Source organism: Sinohyriopsis cumingii, chromosome 8, assembly GCF_028554795.1.
Source record: "Sinohyriopsis cumingii isolate HCF-2022 chromosome 8, ASM2855479v2, whole genome shotgun sequence".
Taxonomy (NCBI): Eukaryota; Metazoa; Mollusca; class Bivalvia; order Unionida; family Unionidae; genus Sinohyriopsis; species Sinohyriopsis cumingii.
Window position 1 is genome coordinate 87,514,262 of NC_142968.1, and position 24,957 is coordinate 87,539,218.

General features: G+C 35.9%; 1 protein-coding gene across 2 annotated transcripts in view; it reads right to left on the minus strand.

Moving 5' to 3' along the window:
* Window positions 1-24,957, minus strand: part of LOC149794082 (uncharacterized) — a 77,634-nt gene that overhangs the window by 14,386 nt on the left and 38,291 nt on the right. For both annotated transcript variants that reach the window (XM_089968038.1, XM_089968040.1), the window contains 5 exons: window positions 17,412-21,588; window positions 13,710-13,913; window positions 9,949-10,025; window positions 7,517-7,694; window positions 646-751 (listed from right to left, as the gene is read on the minus strand). In XM_089968038.1, coding sequence (XP_089824164.1) covers window positions 646-751; window positions 7,517-7,694; window positions 9,949-10,025; window positions 13,710-13,913; window positions 17,412-21,588 — 4,742 coding nt within the window. The remainder of the gene's footprint in view (window positions 1-645; window positions 752-7,516; window positions 7,695-9,948; window positions 10,026-13,709; window positions 13,914-17,411; window positions 21,589-24,957) is intronic.

The window sequence follows — 24,957 nt, forward strand, 5'->3', positions numbered from 1 at the left end:
ACTGTTCATATTCACATAGAAAGTTTTTTTTTTTTTTTTTTTTTTACTGCAGTATCAGATCAATATTGGCCATGTCATGCCAAACACATTGGAGCTAAGTGCCTTTCCCAGGAAACACAACTGACTCAGGCTGGCCTGGTAAGGTATCAAATATACAAACCTTGCATTAGGAGTCCAATACTCTACTAAACAAGACGCCATGGCTAACTTCACATGGAGCTGAGAATGTACTATTAATGCTGTTCACAGTCACAATTTTTTGAATTTCCTTAGGAAAAAGTTTAAACAAGCACACATAATTCTCATTTTTTTAAAAAGGAAAAGAATGTTGCAAAATTCAAGACTGTGCAGAGACAGTCTTTCTTTCTGAGTTCTTTTTTTAAGAATTTCATGTTCAGGTTTTATATTAATGGTCTATTTTTACAAAAAGAAACTTCCATTATTATGATATTCACATGAAAAAAGCTGTTCAAAACTTGTCCATTGTCATAATGAACATATACAGAACAGGTAGCTGACACTGAATCTATCCTCTCTATTTTTTTCCATATGTAATTACCTGTGAAACCAAAAAGAATAATCTGCATTCTTTATACGACTCAATGTAAAGCATTTCATCTAGTGTGATGGGTAAAATAAACTTACTTCAGGAGTCCAAAAATGAAAGCATCAAACTTCTGTTGTTGAGTTGCAAGGAATGTGGTTTGCTTCAGCTGGAACACAAGTTCATTGACTGCTCTAATGTCAGCCCCTGTAGAAAGACATGGAAAAAATGTAACCTCTAATGTCAGCCCCTGTAGAAAGACATGGAAAAAATGTAACCTCTAATGTCAGCCCCACCTGTAGAAAGACATGGAAAAATGTAACCTCTAGAAAGACATGGAAAAAATGTAACCTCTAATGTCAGCCCCTGTAGAAAGACATGGAAAAAAAGTAACCTGTAAATGTCAGCCCCTGTAGAAAGACACGAAAGAAATGTAACCTCTAATGTCAGCCCCTGTAGAAAGACATGGAAAAAATGTAACCTCTAATGTCAGCCCCTGTAGAAAGACATGGAAAAAATGTAACCTCTAATGTCAGCCCCTGTAGAAAGACATGGAAAAAATGTAACCTCTAATGTCAGCCCCACCTGTAGAAAGACATGGAAAAATGTAACCTCTAGAAAGACATGGAAAAAATGTAACCTCTAATGTCAGCCCTTGTAGAAAGACATGGAAAAAATGTAACCTCTAATGTCAGCCCCTGTAGAAAGGCATGAAAGAAATGTAACCTGTAATGTCAGCCCCTGTAGAAAGACATGGAAAAAATGTAACCTCTGATGTCAGCCCCTGTAGAAAGACATGAAAAAAAAGTAACCTGTAAATGTCAGCCCCTGTAGAAAGACACAAAAGAAATGTAACCTCTAATGTCAGCCCCTATAGAAAGACATGAAAAAAAAGTAACCTGTAAATGTCAGCCCCTGTAGAAAGACACAAAAGAAATGTAACCTCTAATGTCAGCCCCTGTAGAAAGACATGGTAAAAATGTAACCTCTAATGTCAGCCCCTGTAGAAAGACATAGAAAAAAAGTAACCTGTAAATGTCAGCCCCTGTAGAAAGACATGGAAAAAATGTAACCTCTAATGTCAGCCCCTGTAGAAAGACATGGAAAAAATGTAACCTCTAATGTCAGCCCCTGTAGAAAGACACGGTATATCTTAATGCTCACATTAACTTGTTTAAAGTTAGCTAAATATTTTTATTTTTTATTCTTTTATTATTTTTATGTGGCACTAAATAATGAATGTCAACTAGTTATGAGTAACCTCTATTTTTCAGCATGAAAGTTGTTGATGCAGAGGACTGAAAATGTATAATTTTAGATTGTTTAAAAAAAATTTAACTCCTTTTTTTCTTTAATTCCTTCTCATCTTTTTACAGACCCTCTACAGCATCACTAAATAAAATAATGGACTTTATTCATTCTCTTGGCTGTGAAATTAGATAAAAAAATACTGGTGGACTGATTCCGCAAAGTTACACAACAGATTACCTTCCTTATCTGCAAGTCATACTGCATGGCAGGTACCATTATAAACTTGGAGAAATGGTAAAACATCTTCTAAACAATATGGGTTAGGATGTGCTATAGAGGTGCAATTTGCAAACTTGTATAATGTTATCATGAAAAGAGGCAGACAAAAACCATGCCTCCCAATTAATCATCATATGATACAGAAAAGGGGGACAAAACCAGGTTTCCCAATTATTCCTTACATGATACAGAAAAAGGGGACTAAAATTATGCAATGAAATTACTATATAAGTACAGAAAAATCAAGACAAAATTATGTCTCCAAATTAATCCTTACATGACATAAGAAAAAGGCATCAAAACGCACATCTCCAAATTCAACTTTACATGATAAAGAAAAAAAGGGGACAAAAACCATGTCTCTAAATTAATATATGGTATAGAAAAAGAGGACAAAATCCATGTAACCAAGTTAATGTATGGTACAGAAAAAGGGATAAAAACCATATCTCCAAAATAATCCTTAAATCCTACAGAAAAAGGGGAAAAAACAGATTTCCAAATTAATATCTGGTATCAAAAAGGGGGAGGCAAAACCATGTAACCAAATTTATATATGGTATAGTAAACTGGGTGAAAATGATATCTCAAATTAATATTCCATGATACATAAAAGGGCCAAAACAAACTGCACTCTAAATTATACCTTACATGAAACAGAAAAGGAGACAAAAACCGTGTCTCCAAATTAAACCTTACTTGATACAGATAATGGGGACCAAAGAACCATGTCTCCAAATTAATCCTTACTTGATACAGATAATGGGGACCAAAGAACCATGTCTCCAAATTAATCCTTACTTGATACAGTAAATGAGCACCAAAGAACCATGTCTCCAAATTAATCCTTACTTGTTACAGTAAATGGGGACCAAAGAACCATGTCTCCTAATTAATCCTTACTTGATACAGATAATGGGGACCAAAGAACCATGTCTCCTAATTAATCCTTACTTATACAGATAAAGGGGAACAAAGAACCATGTCTATAATTAATCCTTACCTGATACAGATAATGGGGACCAAAGAACCATGTCTCCAAATTAATCCTTACTTGATACAGTAAATGAGGACCAAAGAACCATGTCTCCAAATTAATCCTTACTTGATACAGTAAATGGGGACCAAAGAACCATGTCTCCAAATTAAACCTTACTTGATACAGATAATGGGGACCAAAGAACCATGTCTCCAAATTAATCATTAATTGGTACAGATAATGGGGACGAAAGAACCATGTCTCCAAATTAATCCTTAATTGATACAGGTAATGAAGACCAAAGAACCATGTCTCCAAATTAATCCTTACATAATTCTAGTGAATGATCTTCCAACTATGATTAATTCACTATTATTCAATACCTGGTAATGGTTACCTGTTCTTCCAGATTTGTGGCTACTAGAAGCCACAAATATAAAAGCCAAATCAACAACTGTCCATCTATAATGCCATCCCTAATCCACAATACATGTATAAGGCCATCCCTAATCCACAATACATCTATAAGGCCATCCCTAATCCACAATATCATTGATAAGGCCATCCCTAATCCACAATACATCTATATGGCCACCCCTAATCCACAATATCATCTACAGGGCCATCCCTAATCCACAATACATCTGTAAGGCCACCCCTAATCCACAATACATCAATAAGGCCATCCCTAATCCACAATACATCTATAAGGCCATCCCTAATCCACAATGCATCTATAAGGCCATCATTAATCCACAATACATCTATAAGACCATCCTTAATCCACAATACATCTATACGGCCACCCCTAATCCACAATACATCTGTTGTTGTTGTTGTTGTTGTATGTTTTAACGCCATTTTTCAGCACAAGATAGGCTATACATGGCAGCCAGTATTAATGGTGGAGGAAGAACCCAGGAAATCCCCAGAAAGAACCACCGACCCTCGAGAAGCTACTGGCAAGCTTTCTCACATACCCACATTGGCCGAATCCGAGACTTGAACCTACGCAGACAGAGGTGAGATGGCAGTGATCCGGAACGGAGAGCACTTTAGACCACTCGGCCACTCGGGGCCCCCACAATACATTTGTAAGGCCATCCCTAATCCACAATACATCAATAAGGCCATCCCTAATCCACAATACATCTATAAGGCCATCCCTAATCCACAATACATCTATAAGGCCATCCTTAATCCACAATACATCTATAAGGCCATCCTTAATCCACAATACATCTATAAGGCCATCCTTAATCCACAATATCATTGATAAGGCCATCCCTAATCCACAATACATCTGTATGGCCACCCCTAATCCACAATATCATCTATAGGGCCATCCCTAATCCACAATACATCTATAAGGCCATCCCTAATCCACAATACATCAATAAGGCCATCCCTAATCCACAATACATCTATAAGGCCATCCCTAATCCATCTAAAATTCAGTTATGCCAAAGTCTTGCATAGCCTTGGCAACAATTACTTATTTTATAAGTGTACTCAACTCTCTCACATTTTTGCATATTCTACATGTCTGTCATGAAAATATTCACTTTCAGTTGCATGAAAATTTGTTAACTGCAAATGAAACTCTACACAAATTTAATGATATACAATTTAACAGAATAAAGGCAAGTCTGGACTTTTGGCAACAAGGATCCATATAAAATTCACACACAAAAATCCTTCAATTATTCTAAAAAGATGCCATTCAATTCTTGAAGTGTATATTGTGTGACATCAAATGTCTGTCTGTAAGGTCAGACAACTGTCATATAGACAGAGTTCACACACAAAAGAATGTCTGACTTCATTACATTCTAAATGTTGTTCTGCTGTTCAGCTGTTTATTTTCCTCTTGCTATCTTTTTACTGATTTAATGTACCAGATACTTCAGGTATTCATTATTTCTATTTCATTTTTTTATGGATATTTTCAATTTTCTTTCTCACTATTGGAAAAATGACTGCACCAAACCATAAATTAGCAAATATAGCACATGTCCATGTATAACATGCACTCATGTTGTACCACTAGGTTTTCTATTTTGTGTAAAGAATATATACAAGAATACCCGTAAAGATTAATAAATCACCAGAATCTGTGTTGACTTCTTTGCATTATAAATGTAGTATAAAATACAAGTATGGTGACTCATCCTTTCTGTTTACCACTGAGTCCCTAAACTGTGTAAATCTCAATCCACGTGCTCCACTTGATAAAAGAACATGGCACAACGGAGCCATTTCAACCAAACTGGGTCAATTCAAAAATTAGTTTCCTCACCCTGAGCCATCTCAACTATTCCACAATGATGCCATACACTCTCTTTGTTAAATGCATGAGCAAAATACCAGTCCTCAAACTAATTATTAGATTCTCCTCTCTCCCACCCCACCAGATGCTGTCATTGGAAATTAATTGTCTATTATCCACTGATTCTCCTCTCCCCCACCCACCAGATGCTGTCATTGGAAATAAATTGTCAAATATCCACTGATTCTCCTCTACCACACACCACCAGATGCTGTCATCGGAAATAAATTGTCAAATATCCATTGATTCTCATCTCCCCCACCCACCAGATGCTGTCATTGGAAATATATTGTCAAATATCCACCGATTCTCCTCTTCCCCACCCCCCAGATGCTGTCACTGGGAAAAAACTTGTCTAATATCCATAGATTCTCCTCTCCCACACCCACCCCAGATGCTGTCATTGGAAAAAAAGTGGTCTAATATCCATAGATTTGCCTCTCCCCCACCCCACCAGATTCTGTCATTGGAAATAAATTGTCTAATATCCACCGATTCTCCTCTCACCCACCCCACTAGATACTGTTGATGAAAATAAACTGTCTAATACCCTTACAATACAGCTCTTTATTTATCATTATTTGAAAATACGCTTCACTTCAGCACAAGGAGAAAGTCTCATTATTTAATTTTGAAGCTGTTGGTATGGTCATCATATGCTTTGAAAATGGCAGCACTTGCATGTGAGATTAACTAAGCTGTTGGTATGGTCATCATATGCTTTGAAAATGGCAGCACTTGCATGTGAGATCAACTAAGCTGTTGGTATGGTCATCATATGCTTTGAAAGTGGCAGCACTTGCATGTGAGATTAACTAAGCTGTTGGTATGGTCATCATATGCTTTGAAAATGGCAGCACTTGCATGTGAGATCAACTAAGCTGTTGGTATGGTCATCATATGCTTTGAAAATGGCAGCACTTGCATGTGAGATTAACTAAGCTGTTGGTATGGTTATCATATGCTTTGAAAATGGCAGCACTTGCATGTGAGATCAACTAAGCTGTTGGTATGGTCATCATATGCTTTGAAAATGGCAGCACTTGCATGTGAGATTAACTACGCTGTTGGTATGGTCATCATATGCTTTGAAAATGGCAGCACTGGCATGTGAGATCAACTAAGCTGCTGGTATGGTCATCATATGCTTTGAAAATGGCAGCACTTGCATGTCAGATCAACTAAGGGTAAACTTTAACTGAATCTGCCGAGATCATGACAGCCTGTGTCTATAATTTGCATCTTCCAAAATAAAATCAAAATTTTTTGTTCAGCCCCATTATTGCATTTCATAACATTAACGTTAATCCTGTAAAGCATGCATACTACACTGTAAAATCTATTAATAAAGGACAAAGGGTTATGGTGGGTATGTTTTACCTTTGCAGTGTGCGTGTTCAAGTGCAGTACAAATCAAGGTTCATTAATCTGAGGAAAAAGTATCAACTAATACATTTTTTGGAAAATGACATGTCACTGGTGAATACTGAAAATCCATTTTTTAAAAATATATAGGTCTAGCAGTATTTCTTGTCTAGTGATAAAATATTTATCTCCGTTTTTGGACTTTGCTGTCTGTGTAAAGTATTTGGCATAAGACTGATTTAACAGAATACAATTCATCAAGCTGATTTGAAACCACTGAGGTTTGGCCTGTAATACATGTAATATTTTTAAGTGTATGCAGTTTTGCTATTCGCACAATAGCAGCTTGTTTAAAACCATGTCACTGTGTAAAACTAAGCACATATTTTCATTCAATATTCATTACAATATCATTCATTCAATAATCATTACAATATCATTCATTCAATTTTCATTACAATATCATTATTCAATATTCATTACAATTTGATTCATTTGATATTCATTACAATCTGGTTCATTCAATATTTATTACAATATGTCTAATCTTGACAATCACAATGGGCTCTCAATCCTAAGATATTTGCATGATGTCTTGCACAGATGCCACATAAACAAAGTTTGCAAATTAAGCTTTGTTCATACATACACAGAGGTTAGTACCCTATTCCTTCACCATCCTGTACAGTGGACACAAAATATACAAGATTTGCTAAAACATGAATATTGCATTTGACCTCACTGCAACTGTATTTGGATATTTACAAACCTATTTCTAAAGATGCTTCAACAATCTTCCAAACAGTGACTTGCACTCGTCCAAACATGTGCAGACCTGGTAGATAGCTCTTCATTCCATCTGCAATAATCTCTGATACTGCAGGACATAGCTTTGTCAGCACAATATCTCCAATTTCAGGACACTCTGCCGTGTTTCCTAGTCGAAGCTACAAGTATATTTTTAAAAAAAAGGAATAGATCAAAGCCAGATAAGTACTTTTAATATCACTTATGGATAGGGCTCAAGATTCATGAATTTATTTGACAAAAGTTTTTATGTAACTATAACAATGAGTCTAACTGAGCAAGAAAATCCATATGATATCGGCAAAACATAGAAATACATAAAGTTTTGTCTTGCCTGCTACAATGTCACTATGTGACCAAACCCCCATGACCATGACCTCTGCACCTTTCTCTGCTATAATGTGATAAATCTTATAACAATTGATAACAATACACTGTATGGAAACAGAAGGTATTAGCCATTGATACAGCTATTAACAATATACCCTGAAAAAAGCAGCAATTGACCAAGTGACCTTGACCTCCTTGGTCTTGAATTGTTTAGGATATTCCTTCCCTCCCTCCATCACATCGGTTGACAAAGTCTGATGATCATCATTAATGAAATCAGGATACTGCCATGTGGATGGATGGACATATGCATGAATTGATGGAAGGACAGACCCTGTAGCAGTTAAGCAGGTACAAGAATAAAGCAGACATTGATTGCTAATGTCACAAAACTTCTATGGTAAGAAGTGAACAAATACCATAACCTTCTTCAAAGGAGTGTTTCAAAGGAAACAACCGTACAAGGTCACAAGATAATTCTGTCCTGCCTCTGAAGACAACAGTACACTACTTGTGGGTATTTCAAGGTTAAATACTGAAGGAATGCTTTTTAAAATCTTTATAAAATATGAAACAGTTTGTTAGGTAAATCTTGTGATTTTAAAAACACCCAATTTTTTTTAATGACGTGGTTGTTAGAGAGCAAGCAAAGATTGTTTTATAGAGGTTCTGCTCCTTGCCCCTCTTAAGTGGAGTGCTGCCCTTTCTGGGATGCACCCTTTTGTAATCCTCATGGGGTTCTGCCCCATCTTATTCTCTATAGGTTCACTACATGGCAGATAATATTTAACGTTTATGGCATCAGCTTGTTATCATTAACTTCAATAGTTTACTTGCAGCAAAATATGTTAATGCACCAATGGAGTGCATAAAAAATGCCCTCCTATGGAGATGCTGTCATTGGAAGAGAATTTTACCATGCTTAAAATGCCCCAAGAGGCAACAATTACTGTGCCCTGACTTGTGGTGTGGGGAAAATACTGGACCCATCTTATCTGTAACATTAGGAAATCTCTCAAACTATGGCATGTTTTGAAATCATCCTTGTTTTTTAACAAAAAAATTCCTATATTTTAAATTTTGCCCTATTAAATGGACATATGTACCATCATTGCTTTGTTAAAGCTGACATTAATTTTAGATAATTTAAAAATATATTAGCATAATATAATTAAGTTTAAAGTGCCAATCTAATTTTGTTATCTGATATGGGGTTTTTCCTAAGTGTCAAATGCCACAGTAAAAGTCCTTTGTTATAAAGACACCTTATTGCATAGTTTAGATTTAGATTTACACATTTCCCTCTGGGGCAGACATAATGATGTCAAGTTGATGTGTGAAAAAGGATCAAAGGCTACAAGATGTTACTAACATATTTACTCACAAATGAGTCCAACCTCAAATTACAGACCCAGATCTGTCATCACTTAATGTGATGGTAGATCTGTGTATGTGCAGTTTGTTAGGAGTAATCAGTAGAACAAACAACATCAACTCGAGTCTGCTGGTGCATCATGCTATGGCAGATGACGATCATTGTTGTTTGCAGTTTGACAACTTATGAGCGAGTATATAGGGTATCATGAAAACGACATATTTACACGATTTTCAAGGTACATCTGATCATTGTTTTCTTTAAGGTGTAATCACATGATCCTAGAGAATCTAACGTCTGGTATATAAATATATATGATTAATTAACTTAATTACAATTTATACCTTGTACTGAATGAGAACCTGTCACATTGGATCTTTCACACAATTTTCCTTGGGGAGGGACTAAAATTGTTTAATCTTCCTAAAATGAAACTGAACTTTCATCACATATGACACAAATATAAATCAAATACAATAATGCCTCCCAATTAAGACCACAGACTGGTTTAGAGATTTGAAAAAAGTCTGAAAAGTAGGCTGGATGGGGTATGTTTTAAAAGTAATCATTGGCTTTCTAGCAATAATAATAAAGAATGACCAAAGACTGTTGGTAATGACCATTGTCTCATTTGGGAGGTAATTGATAAAATTCTAAACTTTTTAAACATTTAGTATAAAATATCTTACTTTATCGAAAGTATCAACTGACTTGGCAAAATGTTTGACTAGGATTTCAGCAGCCTGAGAAACATTCCTGAATAAACCTGAAATTATAAAAGGATACAACATACATTATGTCTCCTCAATCAGATGGTCGAACTATATACATGTATTTTAAACTATCAGATACCTGACTATAATGACAATGAAGGAAAGACACAAATATGACTTGTAGGACATTAAATAGCAATACAAAATGATCATAAACATAAAAGAACTAAACCATAATGTCTTCCATTATGAACAGGTGTCCTTTATATGAATTATGTCAACTAAGGCAGGTTTCACTGTACCTAATACTAAGTTCCATGCAATATTCAGAAAATGACTATAGCAACTAAATTTACTGAAAATGCAATATAACCAATGATACAAGCAACTGAAAACTGGGAAACTACAATAGCTTGTCTGTATAAATAAACCAACTCTTGGCAAGATCCCAAATTTGACTGGCCATAAACAGCAAAATGGACAAGTGTCCACGTGTGACTCTTGGCAAGGTCCCACACTTTATTGGACTATAAACAGCAAACAGACAGGTGTTGCTGTGTATTCATTTAGTACAAGCTAAACAAGTGTTCTAATTTCACATTAAAATGGTAATTAGTATTAAAATATTCTGATTTCACATTGAAATGGTAATTATTACAAAGATGTTCTAATTTCACATTATTAGAAAGATGTTTTAATTTCACACTGAAATGGTAATTATTACAAAGATGTTCTAATTTCACATTATTAGAAAGATGTTCTAATTTCATATTGAAATGGTAATTATTACAAAGACTTGTAATTTCACAATGAAATGGAAATTATTAGAAAGCTGTTCTAATTTCACACTGAAATGATAATTATTACAAAGATGTTCCAATTTCACAATGAAATGGAAATTATATTCCAATTTCACACTGAAGTTAACATTATTGTACATCTATTTTCAATGGGGGGAAAATGGGGAATAAAATTAAAAGCCAAAAAAGGTCAGGCCAATACTTACCCTATCACTGGATGAGGGAAAAAGGGATCAGTTCCATTGAGCACCATTAGCTAAGCATGGCACAGTTGTTAAGTCCTGAAATCTACCTAGACAGCTGGAGTAACACTCAAATTTTGCATGGACTGAGTGGGGATTATCACTCAATCAAATGAAAAATTAGATTCAAATGCCAAAATGCATCTTTATAACATAAATTGAAGTCAATTCTCTGTGTGTGAATTTTCATATATGTACCACAAATATCATCTAAGAAAAAGAGGAGGCATAATCAATGCGGCATACATGATGTGAGGGTCAGACCGGGTCTGTGTTCTGTCAGTACCAGGTGATCCAGAACTTTCCAGCTAATGGGAGGTTGGAATTATGAACTTAGATGAAGGGACTTGCATCCTAGAAGCAGTTAGCAAGGCAACAGTGACAGGTAATTTACTACTGCTATTAAAACTATGATTTATTGCAGACAATTATCTAAATGCTACGGTCAACTGTTGGGCTATAACTAGGGCAGTAAGATCAAGACACTCCATTTAAATGGCTTCATATAATGTAATGACAAATTTCCCAGGCCAGAATCTAAACCTGCCATCCTTTTTTGATTCTAATTACTGTATGACAATATTAGATGTGTGTGTGTGTGTGTGTGTGTGTGTGTGTGTGCATGTTTGTGTCTGTGTGTGTGTGTATGTATGTATGTATGTGTGTGTGGGTATGTATGTATGTATGTATGTATGTATGCATGCATGCATGCATGCATGTAGTTTTGCACCTTGGCACAATATTGCCTAAATGATGCTAATCAAGGGTAAAGTTTGAAAATTGTACAAATGAATGCACCCATACCATGTTTAATAGTCAACTTTGTAGGCATGAGCAGGGTATCAAAGATTCTGGAGATTACTCACCAACAGGTCTCAATGACCTTGGCCATGTCAAATTATACAGTCTTGAACTAAACTTAATGTGCAGAAGCCATTTTTTCTTTTCTTATCTGACTTAACCAAGACCACATCTTCTGAATGTTAGACCCCAGAATCTATGGGTTTCTTTATAACCCTAAAAGCATGTCATCCACGAAGTTTGGAACATACCATAGAACAAGTATTCTGCAAAACTAACTTTATGTTGAACCAGAATGACATTGGTCTTAAAGCCAAAATCAAAAGCATATTCCAGACCTTAAATACAAGCCATTCACAAACTAGGTCAAGATATGTGGTCTAGACCCCAAATTCAATAGGCTTTATCCATACCATAGGTACAAGCTATAAACAAAATTTCATCCAGGTCTGTGAGAATGAACAGGTGTGGAAACCTTTTCTCTTCCTTCATTCAGTGTGACCTTGACATTTGACCTTCAAATCCCAAAATCAATGTTTCATCCTTAACCCAAGTACAGTCAACCCATAAAGTTTGGTAAATGTTAATGTAAATAACTTTTGCAATGTAGAACTAACGTTATTAAGCAGAAACTAGATTTCTTCTTTCAGCAACACTGACCTTATCTTATTACTTTTTAACCCCAAATATATAGGTTTCCGTAAGCTAAGTGCAAGCTATCCATAAAGTTTGGTTCAAGTATGTAATGTAGAACTAATGATATTGTGCATAAACACTTTTCTGATTTCAGTCAAAGTGATGATACTGACCTTTGACATCAAATATGATGTGTTTATATCCTTGCCCTAAGTGCAAGCTATCCACAGAGTTTGGTAACAGTTGATAAAGGAGAACTTGAGTTATTATGCAGAAATAGTTTCTCTTTTTGATAGCCAGTGACCTTGACCTTAAACTATGATAACAATATGGCTAGGCTTCATCATTACCCTATGTGCAAGTCAGTCATACAGCATGGTCCATGTATGTGATGTAGAACTAATTTTATTGTGTAGAAACCATTTTTCTTTTTTGGCAGTCTGAGACCTTGACCTGTTACCTTTTGACTCAAACATCAATAGGGTTCTTCCTTAGTTATAGTACAATATATCCATTACCCATAAAGTTTGGTAACTGCAGATTGTCAATCAAGTTAATGTGTGGAAATCATTTATCTTCTTTCAATTACATTAATATTCAACTTTGACCTATTGACCCCAAAAGCAACTGGGCTTTTCCTTATCCATATGAAAGTCTTCCGTAGGTTTGGTAAATGCTAGAGGACAACTCAAGTTAATGTGTGGAAACCAAACTGACAATCAACAGATGGATAGACAACATAATACATTCTACCACAGGGTAGGCATATGAAAAGCAAATGTTGTCCAAGCTCGGATACCAGCACAGTCATATGACCTTTGCAAGGTGAACTTCAAGTTCAGAAACAACTTTCATGATGTGCATTACCACAGCTGTTTATTGTAATTAAAACATGCATTTTATGTTAGGCATTACCACTGTTACAGTAGTTAACTGTTCTTTTCATGTTTTGAAAATTCTGACTTTAAGTTTGGCATTAAAAATGTAACTTCTGTTGTTATGTCATGAAACGGTGTAATCTTATTTGCACATTACTTTAGCTCTGTTCTTCTGTCACGAAAATGTTTAATCTTATTTAGGTATTACTGTAGTTACTGTTCTTTATTCTGTAATGCAAATGCGGAATTTAAGTTTGGCATTACTCTAGCTACTGTTCCTTTTCTTAGTATTAAAACATATGGAGTTTAAGGTAGCATTATCATAGCATCTTTTTTTTTTCTTGTTATGAAAATGTGGAATTTAATTTGGTTGTTCATACCAAATTTGAGTACTAGCTCTTCACTGAGGACTGAGGAGAGCTGTTCATTCAAGTGGAACTTTCTCAGGGCAGTGTGCTGTTCATTCAAGTGGAACTTTCTCAGGGCAGTGTGCTGTTCCACTTGGCCAGTTTTATCTTCCTGCTCCTCCTCTTCCTTGACCTTTTGTACTCCCATCTGAGGGTCCTTCACTGGAGACTGATGCTCTGATATGAATAATAATAATAATACAGTAGTAATAATAATAATAATAATAATAATAATAATAATAATAATAATAATACAGTAGTAATAATAATAATAATAATAATAATAATAATAATAATAATACAGTAGCAATAATAATAATAATAATAATAATAATAATAATAATAATACAGTAATAATAATAATAATAAAAATAATAATAATAATAATAATAATCATCATCATCATCATCATACAGTGACAAAAAGGAACTGTCTATGTGTGATTTGGATTTTTAACGTAGCTTTAACAATTTTTCAGTCATATTGATATGATGTCTGCAGTGTGACAGTTTCTAGTGATGTCTAGCACTGGGGAATCACGCTGCTGACACGTAGCATGATGTCCCACCCAGTCACATTATACTGACACCAGGTCAACCAGTCCTAACACTAACCTCTTAATGCTGAGCACCAAGCGAGGCAGCTGTTAGTACCATTTTTGTAAGTCTTTGGTATGACTCAGCCAGGGATTGAACCCACGACCTTCCACTTCCAAGGCGGACACTCTAACCACTAGGTCACCGGAGTGGTCACAAAAAGGAACAAAGAAGACTTAAGCAACTATATCTGCACACATATATGCATGTTTTGTCATTACACTGCATATAATAAAATTGAACACACATAACATTACTAGTACATGATGCAAATATTATTATGTACACTGTTTAATACAAACATGGGTAACTTCTTTCAGGGTGCAGGCTGAATAAGTGTTTTTTAAAGCCACACCCTATGATGTAAATTAATGGATAAAACCAGGCCATGGACCAGATCCAACCTGTGGACCATATTTTGCCCACCACTGGCTTAATACCTGACAAAATCGGTGTGCAAAAGGATAGTCCTAAATAATATCAATGATTTAACCAAAATTCCATAGAAATAATATGGTACAACTGAAGCCTCTTGATGACATTGATAATCCCAAATAATATGGTACAATTGAAGACTCTTGATGACATTGATAATCCCAAACAATATGGTACAATTGAAGACTCTTGATGACATTGATAATCCCAAACAATATGGTACAATTGAAGACTCTTGATGACATTGATAATCCCAAATAATATGGTACAATTGAAGACTCTTGATGACATTGATAATCCCAAACAATATGGTACAATTGAAGACTCTTGATGACATTGATAATCCCAAATAATATGGTACAATTGAAGACTCTTGATGACATTGATAATCCCAAACAATATGGTACAATTGAAGACTCTTGATGACATTGATAATCCCAAATAATATGGTACAATTGAAGACTCTTGATGACACTGATAATCCCAAATAATATGGTACAATTGAAGACTCTTGATGATACTGATAATCCCAAATAATATGATACAATTGAAGACTCTTGATGACACTGATAACCCTAAAATAATATGGTACAATTGAAGACTCTTGATGATACTGGTTGCCCTGAACAATATGGTACAATTGAAGACTGATAATGACACCAAACAACAAGAAAAAGTTGAAGGAAACTTAGCTCAAGATGCAAGGACAAAATTCACAAAGCATACAATCAAAATTTACTAAGGTATTTATTTATAACAAAGTGCCCAATTGAATGTCTAGGTTGAATTCCCTGCTCTCCTTCCAAGTTGAATGACACAATGCCGCCAAGCATCTAAGACAAACATTAGTCACAGGTCAAATAAATATTGGCAGGAAAAAGTAAAAACTAAACTTTACATAAGTCTTGCTAAAAAAACTGCATAACTTGATTTCACCCACTTAAAAAGTTCAAGGGAATGAAAATTAAGTAAAATACAATTACACAAATTTCCAAATCAAAATGTGGTACAATTCTATAGAATTTCCAAATAAAATGGTGGTACAACTCAGTCAAACCTCCCCAAAAAATGGGCCACAACAGCTTTTTTAAAATTTTGAAAATAAGACTCGTCCCTACTCTATCCTCAACAGAAGTAGTTAGAAAGCATCAATCCACATCATCTAAGGAGCTGGGGCCCCGAGTGTCTGAGTGGTCTAAAGTGCTCTTCTTTACAGATCACTGCCATCTCACCTCTGTCTGCGTGGGTTCGAGTCTCAGATTCAGCCAATGTGGGTATGTGAAAGCTTGCCAGTAGCTTCTCGTGGGTCGGTGGTTCTTTCCGGGGTTTTTCCGGGTTCTTCCTCCACCATTAATACTGGCCGCCATGTATAGCCTATCGTGTGCTGAAAAATGGCATTAAACCCTACAACAACAACAACATCTAAGGAGCCAGGTGTAAGTAATGTCATATTGCATATATACATCCATATATGCATTAAATACACATAAAATGGTATTGTTTACAGTTAGTAAATATTAAATACAAGAATACATGCACATTTATTTATAAATTACAATCAGCTCTGCTGGTTTCTGACCATGGTAATACATGTAATGCAAACTGGTTGAAATGCTTGGAATGGTGAGCAATCTCAGTATGCAAATAAACCCCCACCACTTCCCTATCCTTTACCAAGATAAAAATGAATCTATAGCAAATTAAAGGTGAAAAACTGAAAATAGCATGTGTCTTCTGATGATGTACAAAGATTTACAGCAGTCCAGCAAACACTGCAACAAACTTCTACCATACACTGGATCTAGCCATGAGTAAAAAAGGGCAGCAACTCATAAAACTCATGGGAATGCCACAATTTGTCAACATGTTTGTCTTTATACAAGTCCCATAATATGCACTGAGTTTCACAGCAATCCATAAAATACATGAAGTCAAACTTTGGGACCAGTTGCACTAACAAGACTGTGTTATACACAGTACATGAAGCTCAAAACATGAAAGGCAGGAACTTAAACAAACTTTATGGAAGCAAGGTCATTTGTCAATATGTGAATCTATGGGTGATGACCATAATATTTACCAAATATCATGGCAATTCATCAAACTGCACAACTAACTTTGTTAACAAGATTCCATCATACATCTCATAAAAATACACTACAAAAGGGCAATAACTCTAACAAAATTTATGTTAGCAGTGTAATTCATGGACATGCCCATCTTTATTGGACCCTAATAATATTTACCAACTTTCAAAACAACTTCATTAAAATGGCAGGACTAACACTAAGAAGACTGTGCCACACACTACCTGATGCTGCAAGACAAAATAGGCAATAATTGTATCAAAATAGAATGTAAAAGTGATTTGCTGACATGAGCATCTTAATGTGATAACCATTACTCCTGCTATGTTACATGGCAACAATCCTCAAAAACCTAGGGGACCTAGCAGCACCACCGAGTACCATATATAAAGACACATCAAGATACAGACAGACAGATGTGGTGATATATATATATATATATATATATATATATATATATATATATATATATATATATATATATATATATATATATATATATATATATATATATATATGGTCTACATAGAGGCACGATTATTGCAAATTTGACAAACCTTCCTGACATGTATCTACTGGGCTGTGTGAAAGAACATCTGCTTCCCCTGTTGGTTGGCTGCAGTCAAATGAAGCCTGAATGCCTGTAGTGTGCTGTCGCCGTGGTGACGTTTGAGGACTGATAGCGTGGAAGGAGACCTCTGATGCAAAGCTCACACTTTTTCTCTTACCACTGGAAGATTCCCGCTCTGTTGAGCTCCCGTCACTGTCCCCCAAATCAGCTGCATCAGTAGGAACACATTCATATGGCTTTCCCCCTTCAGTCATATGACATTCACCATTGTTATCAAGGTAGAACAAGACAGGTTCTGCAGAATCGTCAGCTTGGTACATCATCAGCTGCCCTAATTCGTCAGCTACAACATACACTTCATCGCATGCATAGGAATGACGATTCTTTGCTTTTTCTTTCTGTTTCTGTTCTTCTTGAGCTAAGCTGAATGGATCAGACATTGATCTTGACCTGAGGACTCGATCCTGTTTTCGAAGACAGGACTTGAGAGGTTTTTTGTTGTAGTTTGGCACAAAACTTCCACTTGATGAAGAAGAGTCATAAGACAAGTGTCTTATATATGCAGTTTTGTGATCTTCTTCATGGCTGTAAATTTCAGGTGAAAATTCATAATCAAAATCACATGCCTGGTTACAGTTACAGTCATCACCAAGGTGATAGTTTTCAATTATATGTTCATTCTCATGGCAACATGGTGGTTTTTCTGGTGAAGGTACTGGAGTGTTTTCTTCTTCAAGCGAATACAATTGTTCGGAAGTGTTGTCATCTTTGTCTGTAATTAAAGGAGACCCATCATGCCATGTCCGACTTGGGTGTGTTTTACTACAAGTGACGTTAGCTAAAGGGTACGACTCGCATGCAAATCGATCAAGCTTCTTATAACCATTGCTAGCATCACTATCCAGAGATCTTGGGACAGTCTTTGGTCGTTTTTTGGGTTCATGAGACTTCTTAACTGATTTCATAACATCCGTGTGAGGTGGGAAAAAAATCAGACGTTCAATATCATTTTGTGGACTAGAGTTGTAAAGGGATCTAGAGTCACTTGATCCAGGATCAATTCCAGAAGATGTGGAACTTGTACTGAATCCACTACTGCTTGATGCTGATTCCACTGCTGCTGCTACTGTACCAGGTCCATGGCGTGAGTTTCTACCAGGATTTGGTTGTACTCTAGGGTAAGTGAGAGGAGAACTATTTAGCTGATGTTCATCTGCTGATGACTTTTTCATTTGTAAAAGCCTGTCAAGATCCTCAATCTGCGCCTGGGGTGTTATACAAATTGGTATGGGCATAGGCAGCTGGAGTGGGTCAAAAAGAGAAGAGTTTTCATCGAATATATTCTCTTTACCACAAGAAGATGCTTTTAAAAATTCAAGATCTGGCAAAGATTTGTAAGTGTAGTGTGATGAAGTACCAAGGCGACGTACTGGAGACTGACAGTGTCCCTTTAACTGACCTGCTGATTTTGAGTGAGAAACCTTACTGATATTACTGTTTCTCTCATGTTTCATTTTCTGAGAACCTGTCCTTAATGTACAATTATCATTTCCTCCTCCCAAGTCATCAAGTTTGTATTTTGCATCTTCACTCTTTGATCGATGTATAACAGGTCTAAAGCTAATTTTCTGAAAATCCTGTAACTGCTCAGGACAACTTATGGCAGTGCCAAAATGAGGCCTTTCTAGCTCTGGTGTTAATCTCAGGAACTCAAAATCATCATATTTTTCTGACAATAGACACATGAGATCTTCATCACATGGGTCTGATGTCTGCATTCCTTTGTCTTGCTTAGAACAAGGATTCAGCATTCCTAAAATACTTCCATCAGATGTCTGAATACCACAATCTTTTGTAGCTGGTGGAAATTGTGCCCCAAAATGCTTTGTTCCACACCACATGGTCACTGTTTGTGGAGAGATAACTGTCTCTTTTGTGTGACACTCTTTTTGTGTAGTGGTTTGACATCCAAGTGAAGATGGTCTTGAAGCTGACTTGTCCATCTTCAACCAATCTAAGATTCGTTTATTGGTATAGCCCTTTGTAATACTGTCCATCAAATTTGGTCGTTGACAATGATGACATTGGGGGCATTCAAAGGATGAGCTAGATGAAGTCAGCTCATCGCTTCCATCAGCATCTAGGTATCTCCTTCCAATGAAGTTTGGAATGAGAATATGTTCAATGTTTGTCAGAGTTTCTGGTGAGACTGGTGTTGACTCACTTTTCAACCTTTGATAGAATTCTAGCAAAGATGCTGAATGGCTCTTGGAATGAAAACTGTCGGCTAAGTCTGCCACAGTTTTTGATTTCATGGCAGCTATACCTTGCCAAGTTTGTGAGGAAAGATCAGGCAGACTGCAGCAATCTGATGGCTCAATCCATCCATCAATTTGACAATTTTTTCTCAATTTTTGCACCTGCTTCCAAGACACCATATTGTTTTTGCACCTTTTAGAAAATTTGCCATACTTTTTCAGCACTTCTGATGGCTTTGCAAAGCTAATCAAATACACACTATCTGATCTGTTGCTTTTATTTTTTCTAGTTTCCTTGACCTTTTCAGTCAAAGTATTTTCTACTGCACAAAACTGTGTTGTCTGTGATGTCTGTCTGGGTTTTCCTACTGGGCAGGGGGGCCCTACTATAACATGTTTAGTTGGAGAGGTTTGTTGTAAGGTTCCAACACTGCCAAGTTCATTGTCATTATCATTATCATATTTCTCTTGTTGTTCCTGCAAAGTCTCTTTAACTGTGCAAAGTCTTCTTGTATGGTGATTCAAAGCATTTTCTCTCAACGTATTCTGAGTACTCTGCTGATGATAGGGATACAATTTGTTCACGGGGTAACAGAAATTAAAGCTGTCAGAATTCTCCTGTCCCTCTTCACTAGATGTACAAACATTCTGAAAGTCTCTGTGCTGACTCTGTCCTTGACCATGACTGGAATCATGTGAGGAAATACTGCCTTCACTATGGTTCCAATGACCTTGACCTGAATCATGAGAGGTCACTGAACAGTCGGTTTCTGAGAAAGAAATTCTACTACTGGATCCATCAAAAGACAGAAAATACTCTTCTTTTCGTGGGCAGCAATCTACTGTAAGATTTCCCTCATCTGATGTATTACTTTCATAAACATCCTTGTCTCTGCCTTGTTTTTGGCAACCATTTTTATCGAGACTATCTGTTGAGAGAATTTGATGGCTGTCATTAGGGGTTGGTGTAAAGAGTGGTCCATCACTAATTTCAATCATATCACTAGAACATAAAATTTCTCTCTCACTTGAGGACACTTCCATTGCCGAGTTTCTGCTCCCTGATAACTCTGAATCATACTGAACTTTTTCAGTCTCATGCTGACAAATATCTTGTGAACCCTTTATTGTGTTGAAACTCAAGTAACTACCAGTTAACATATGAGGAAACTCTACCAAAGTTGCACTTTGGAATGCTTCCGTAGTTGCAATTGAAGACTCTCTCAGATTGGAGTCAAACTGAACACTAAAATCCTCATCATAGAAGTAGTCATTGTTGCAGGAATCATCGGATGAAGATTCTGGACAGTGTTGGGGGGAAGTGCTTGCCTGTACACGTTTTCCTTCACCAGTTCCGTCATTTGAATCGCTGCTCATCTCATGAGAGGAATTGCCTTCATTTAAGGTTACACCACACACATGGCCATTGGTTAACTTTTCTGCTGAATCTTCATGCACCAAATAATTTGTGGGGATATTAGTTTCCAGCTGATGGCTGCATACTGTATACTGGTAACCCTGCAAGGTGCCTTTACTGTTGCTGGAAGACTTGGTAGGGGACACATCCTTCCAGGTTAGCATCTGATTCTGACTGACCTCAGATCCTGACATTACCTCTGAGCTTCTTGAGCTTGATGTGCTGCTTTCACTGGAGATCTCTCGAGTGTCATTCTTTTTTAATTTGGCAGCTGCTGTTGTTGATGATGATGAAAGTGTCTTCCAAGTTGTGTGGGTGCTGGAAGATTGGGAGTCAGGGTTTTCTGTGGTGGAGGATATGATTCTATTGAGATTCTCAGAGTTCTTTGTCAGATCATTATTTATAACATTCTGTTTAAAGTTGGTCATCCCTGCTGCAATGATTATCTGCCCTTGTTCACAAGTTTGTGTGTCCCCTTGCCATGTGCCCTGAAAAAATTAAAATATTTAAGAATTTACATGAGATTAAAATATTTTATCACAGCCCGATCAACCTGTGAATATTCTAGAAAAACTGAACAAATATAAATAATGAAAATCGTTTGGAGCACGTTCTGCATCTGAAATATTTAGAAATTTCGATCTTGCTACAAAATGTATACATCCAAGTGATCAGCAAAGGATTACATAAAATTGTCAATGTATTCAAGTATTTTTATGCAATATATGATATGCACACAATCATGATTAAAACTGGATTAAAGATGTACAGTCTATAAAACAAAACAAGAGTCCCTTCAAGGGACCGATGCTCTACTGGGCAAAGAGAATTTCCAGGAATTGAAGATAACACCATTTTTTCCTTTTAACTGTTGAGTGTTGAAACTATATCTGATATTCTTTAGTGATAACAACATTTTTAAATTAGCTGCTGTGTTGCACATATTGGATGTCAGTATCACACAATTTTCATTTAAGACAAAGTAGGCATTGTTATAAGTATTCTGTTAAAGACCTGTGTTATAATGATCATCCATTCAGGGGGATTAGTGACAACAAAGTTTATAAAGACAATTGTTGTGGCAGCTATGTTGGATGTATGACTGGCACCATTCTTATTAGGACAACCTAGATATCATAAGAGGGCAACTGCTGAAACCCCCATGTTGATACAGCCATCCATTTGGGAGGAGTGGAGGTAAAAATATTTTAATGATATAACTGTCCATTCAGGAGTAGGAATAACAATGTTTTTTAAGAGGACTGATGTGGTGACCATACTGGACATCAGATCAGCACCATTATCAACAATGACCAACTAGACATCACAAGAAGTCTTTTAGTGAAAATCTCATGTTGATATAACAATCCATTCATAGGGAGTAATGATAACAAGATTTTCAGGATTGTTGCTGTGTGGCAGCCATACTGGTTATCTGATTGGCTTTATTTTCATTTAAGACCAACTGGACATCATAAGAAGCTTCTTTTCTTGTGAAATCCCCATGTCAATACGACTCTCTGTTCAGGTAGAATTCTGATGACAAGATTTCTAAGATGGCTGCCATGATGGCCATATTGGATATCAGATGAACACCATTTTTATTTAGGACCAACCAAACTAGTACATACTCTGAACTATTCAAACTGCTAGTGACAAAGATTTTTCTCATTTGGAATTAATACATATCTGTCACTATGAAACTGAAGACTGCTCACTTGTCAGCTCTCCAACAATGTCATATACTTGATAGAACCTGAATCTTCAAATCAGTTAAAAGCAATACCATGCTTTTCTATGATAAAGATTTTTTTCTCAAAAGGAAGAATATAAAATGATGGCTACGATTCTTAGCACATGTCACGGATATGAATGGAATGAAGGAAACAGAATGAGGTTACTAATATTCAAAATAAAATTTATTGGACCACAATCAGAAACTTTAATCTATTTTTTTTAAATCATCTGTAGAAAAATGGACCCTTTCTCCAATCCACAAAATTCAGTCCATTTTGTGGAAAATAAATACCCTTTTTCCAATCCAGAAATGTAATATTGATGACTATGTCATTATTTTGAAGAGAACATCAGTTGATATAAAATATAATAAAAGTAGTACATGTATATCTAAACTACAACGAACACAGCCTTAATTCCTCAGGTGATCTTAACTCCTCAGGTGACACTTATTCCTCAGGTGACCTTATTTAACATTAGAAAAGGTAGAACACACATGGAGGAAGACATCCTCAGTCCAGTGTAAGGGGATCCCATGCAGTTTAGCTAATGCACTTAACAGCAAAAACTTTATGTTTTGCAAAAAAGTGTCATCTTAATATGATTTGGATTGAATTTGGACCAAACCAGGGCATTCCCTTGAATCTGGACCAAACCATGGCATTCCCTTGAATCTGGACCAAACCATAGCATTCCCTTGAAAACTCTTCCAACTGTGCCATTGCTGCACTGTCCAGCTTGACAATTCTTTCCATCAAACATGTATATAATTCTATAGATCATACCATTAGGCAAAAAAACCTAATGTGTTTCTGGTCGGCCAACCATCCTTCCTTTCTCAATGCTGAATCTAGCATTTTTTTTCCCCCAAGGTAAAGAAAAAATGGAAAAAGAATTTTAAAGAAACATTCCTGAAATCGATTGTGCATCTAATTGAGTCAGTTTATTCCAGTACTTGAAGCACTTAATACATTATATATACTAATCATTAATGATATATATATATATTATTTATTTTTATAAAAACCTACCTGTGTACCCTAATTTTAAAACCAGTGCAATAGGAAGCACATATTTTTTCTTTCTTGCCTTAGTTTGTGTGATGTCATTCTGAGTAGTTTATTGCAAGTGAAAATAAAATATCACTTTAGCAATGCATGTGTTGTGTTTTTGGATACACATTGTTCATTGTTTGGGGGCAAAAAATAGAGTATCTTCCCAGGCAATTAACCCCACCCATACACCCCAATCAATTTTCTTTTAAAGAGAATACCGTACCATTTATATGAGTCTTTATTTCAAAATATAGTTTAATGCCACTACAGAAATATTCAAACATCATCCAGTCACTGAGCCCTACCTCCATATTAGTTTTTTTTACATATGATACCCATCGTCTGTCCTCACCCAACCCCCATAAAATATACAGATCACACCCAGCCACCAATATCTTACCATGCCAAAGTTACCAACCAAACTTTGAAAAAAGTCAGCAAGTTCATGAGGAAAGTGAATAATTTTATGAAAAAAATAAATGCTTATGATTTATACCAATGCATGAATTTGTGACAATTAAATAAATCACATACTATTTAAGAAGGTAACTAACAAGTTAGCTCCAGTTTCAGTTACATGTGATGAATTTAGACATGTCTGGAAACTATGGAGTGCAAAGATCGGTTTTTGATGTGATATATTTTAGACATGTCTGGAAACAAAGTAGTGGAAAGAAAAGTTTGATGTGATATACATGTATTTTAGACATGTATGGAAAGTATGGAGTGGAAATAACAGCTTTATGTGACTTATTTTAGATGTGTATTGAAACTATGGAGTGGAAAGAAAAGTTTGATGTGATATACATGTATTTTAGACATGTATGGAAAGTATGGAGTGGAAATAACAGCTTGATGTGACTTATTTTAGATGTGTATTGAAACTATGGAGTGGAAAGAAAAGTTTGATGTGATATAGTTCAGACATGTATGGGAACAATAGAGGTGTCTTCAAAGACCACGACTATCTGACCAATTGTCTTGAAAGACCAGATTCTCAATGTAAATACATGTATTTACTAATTACATAGCATTTCTGACCTGTTATAAGACTACCTGTCTTGT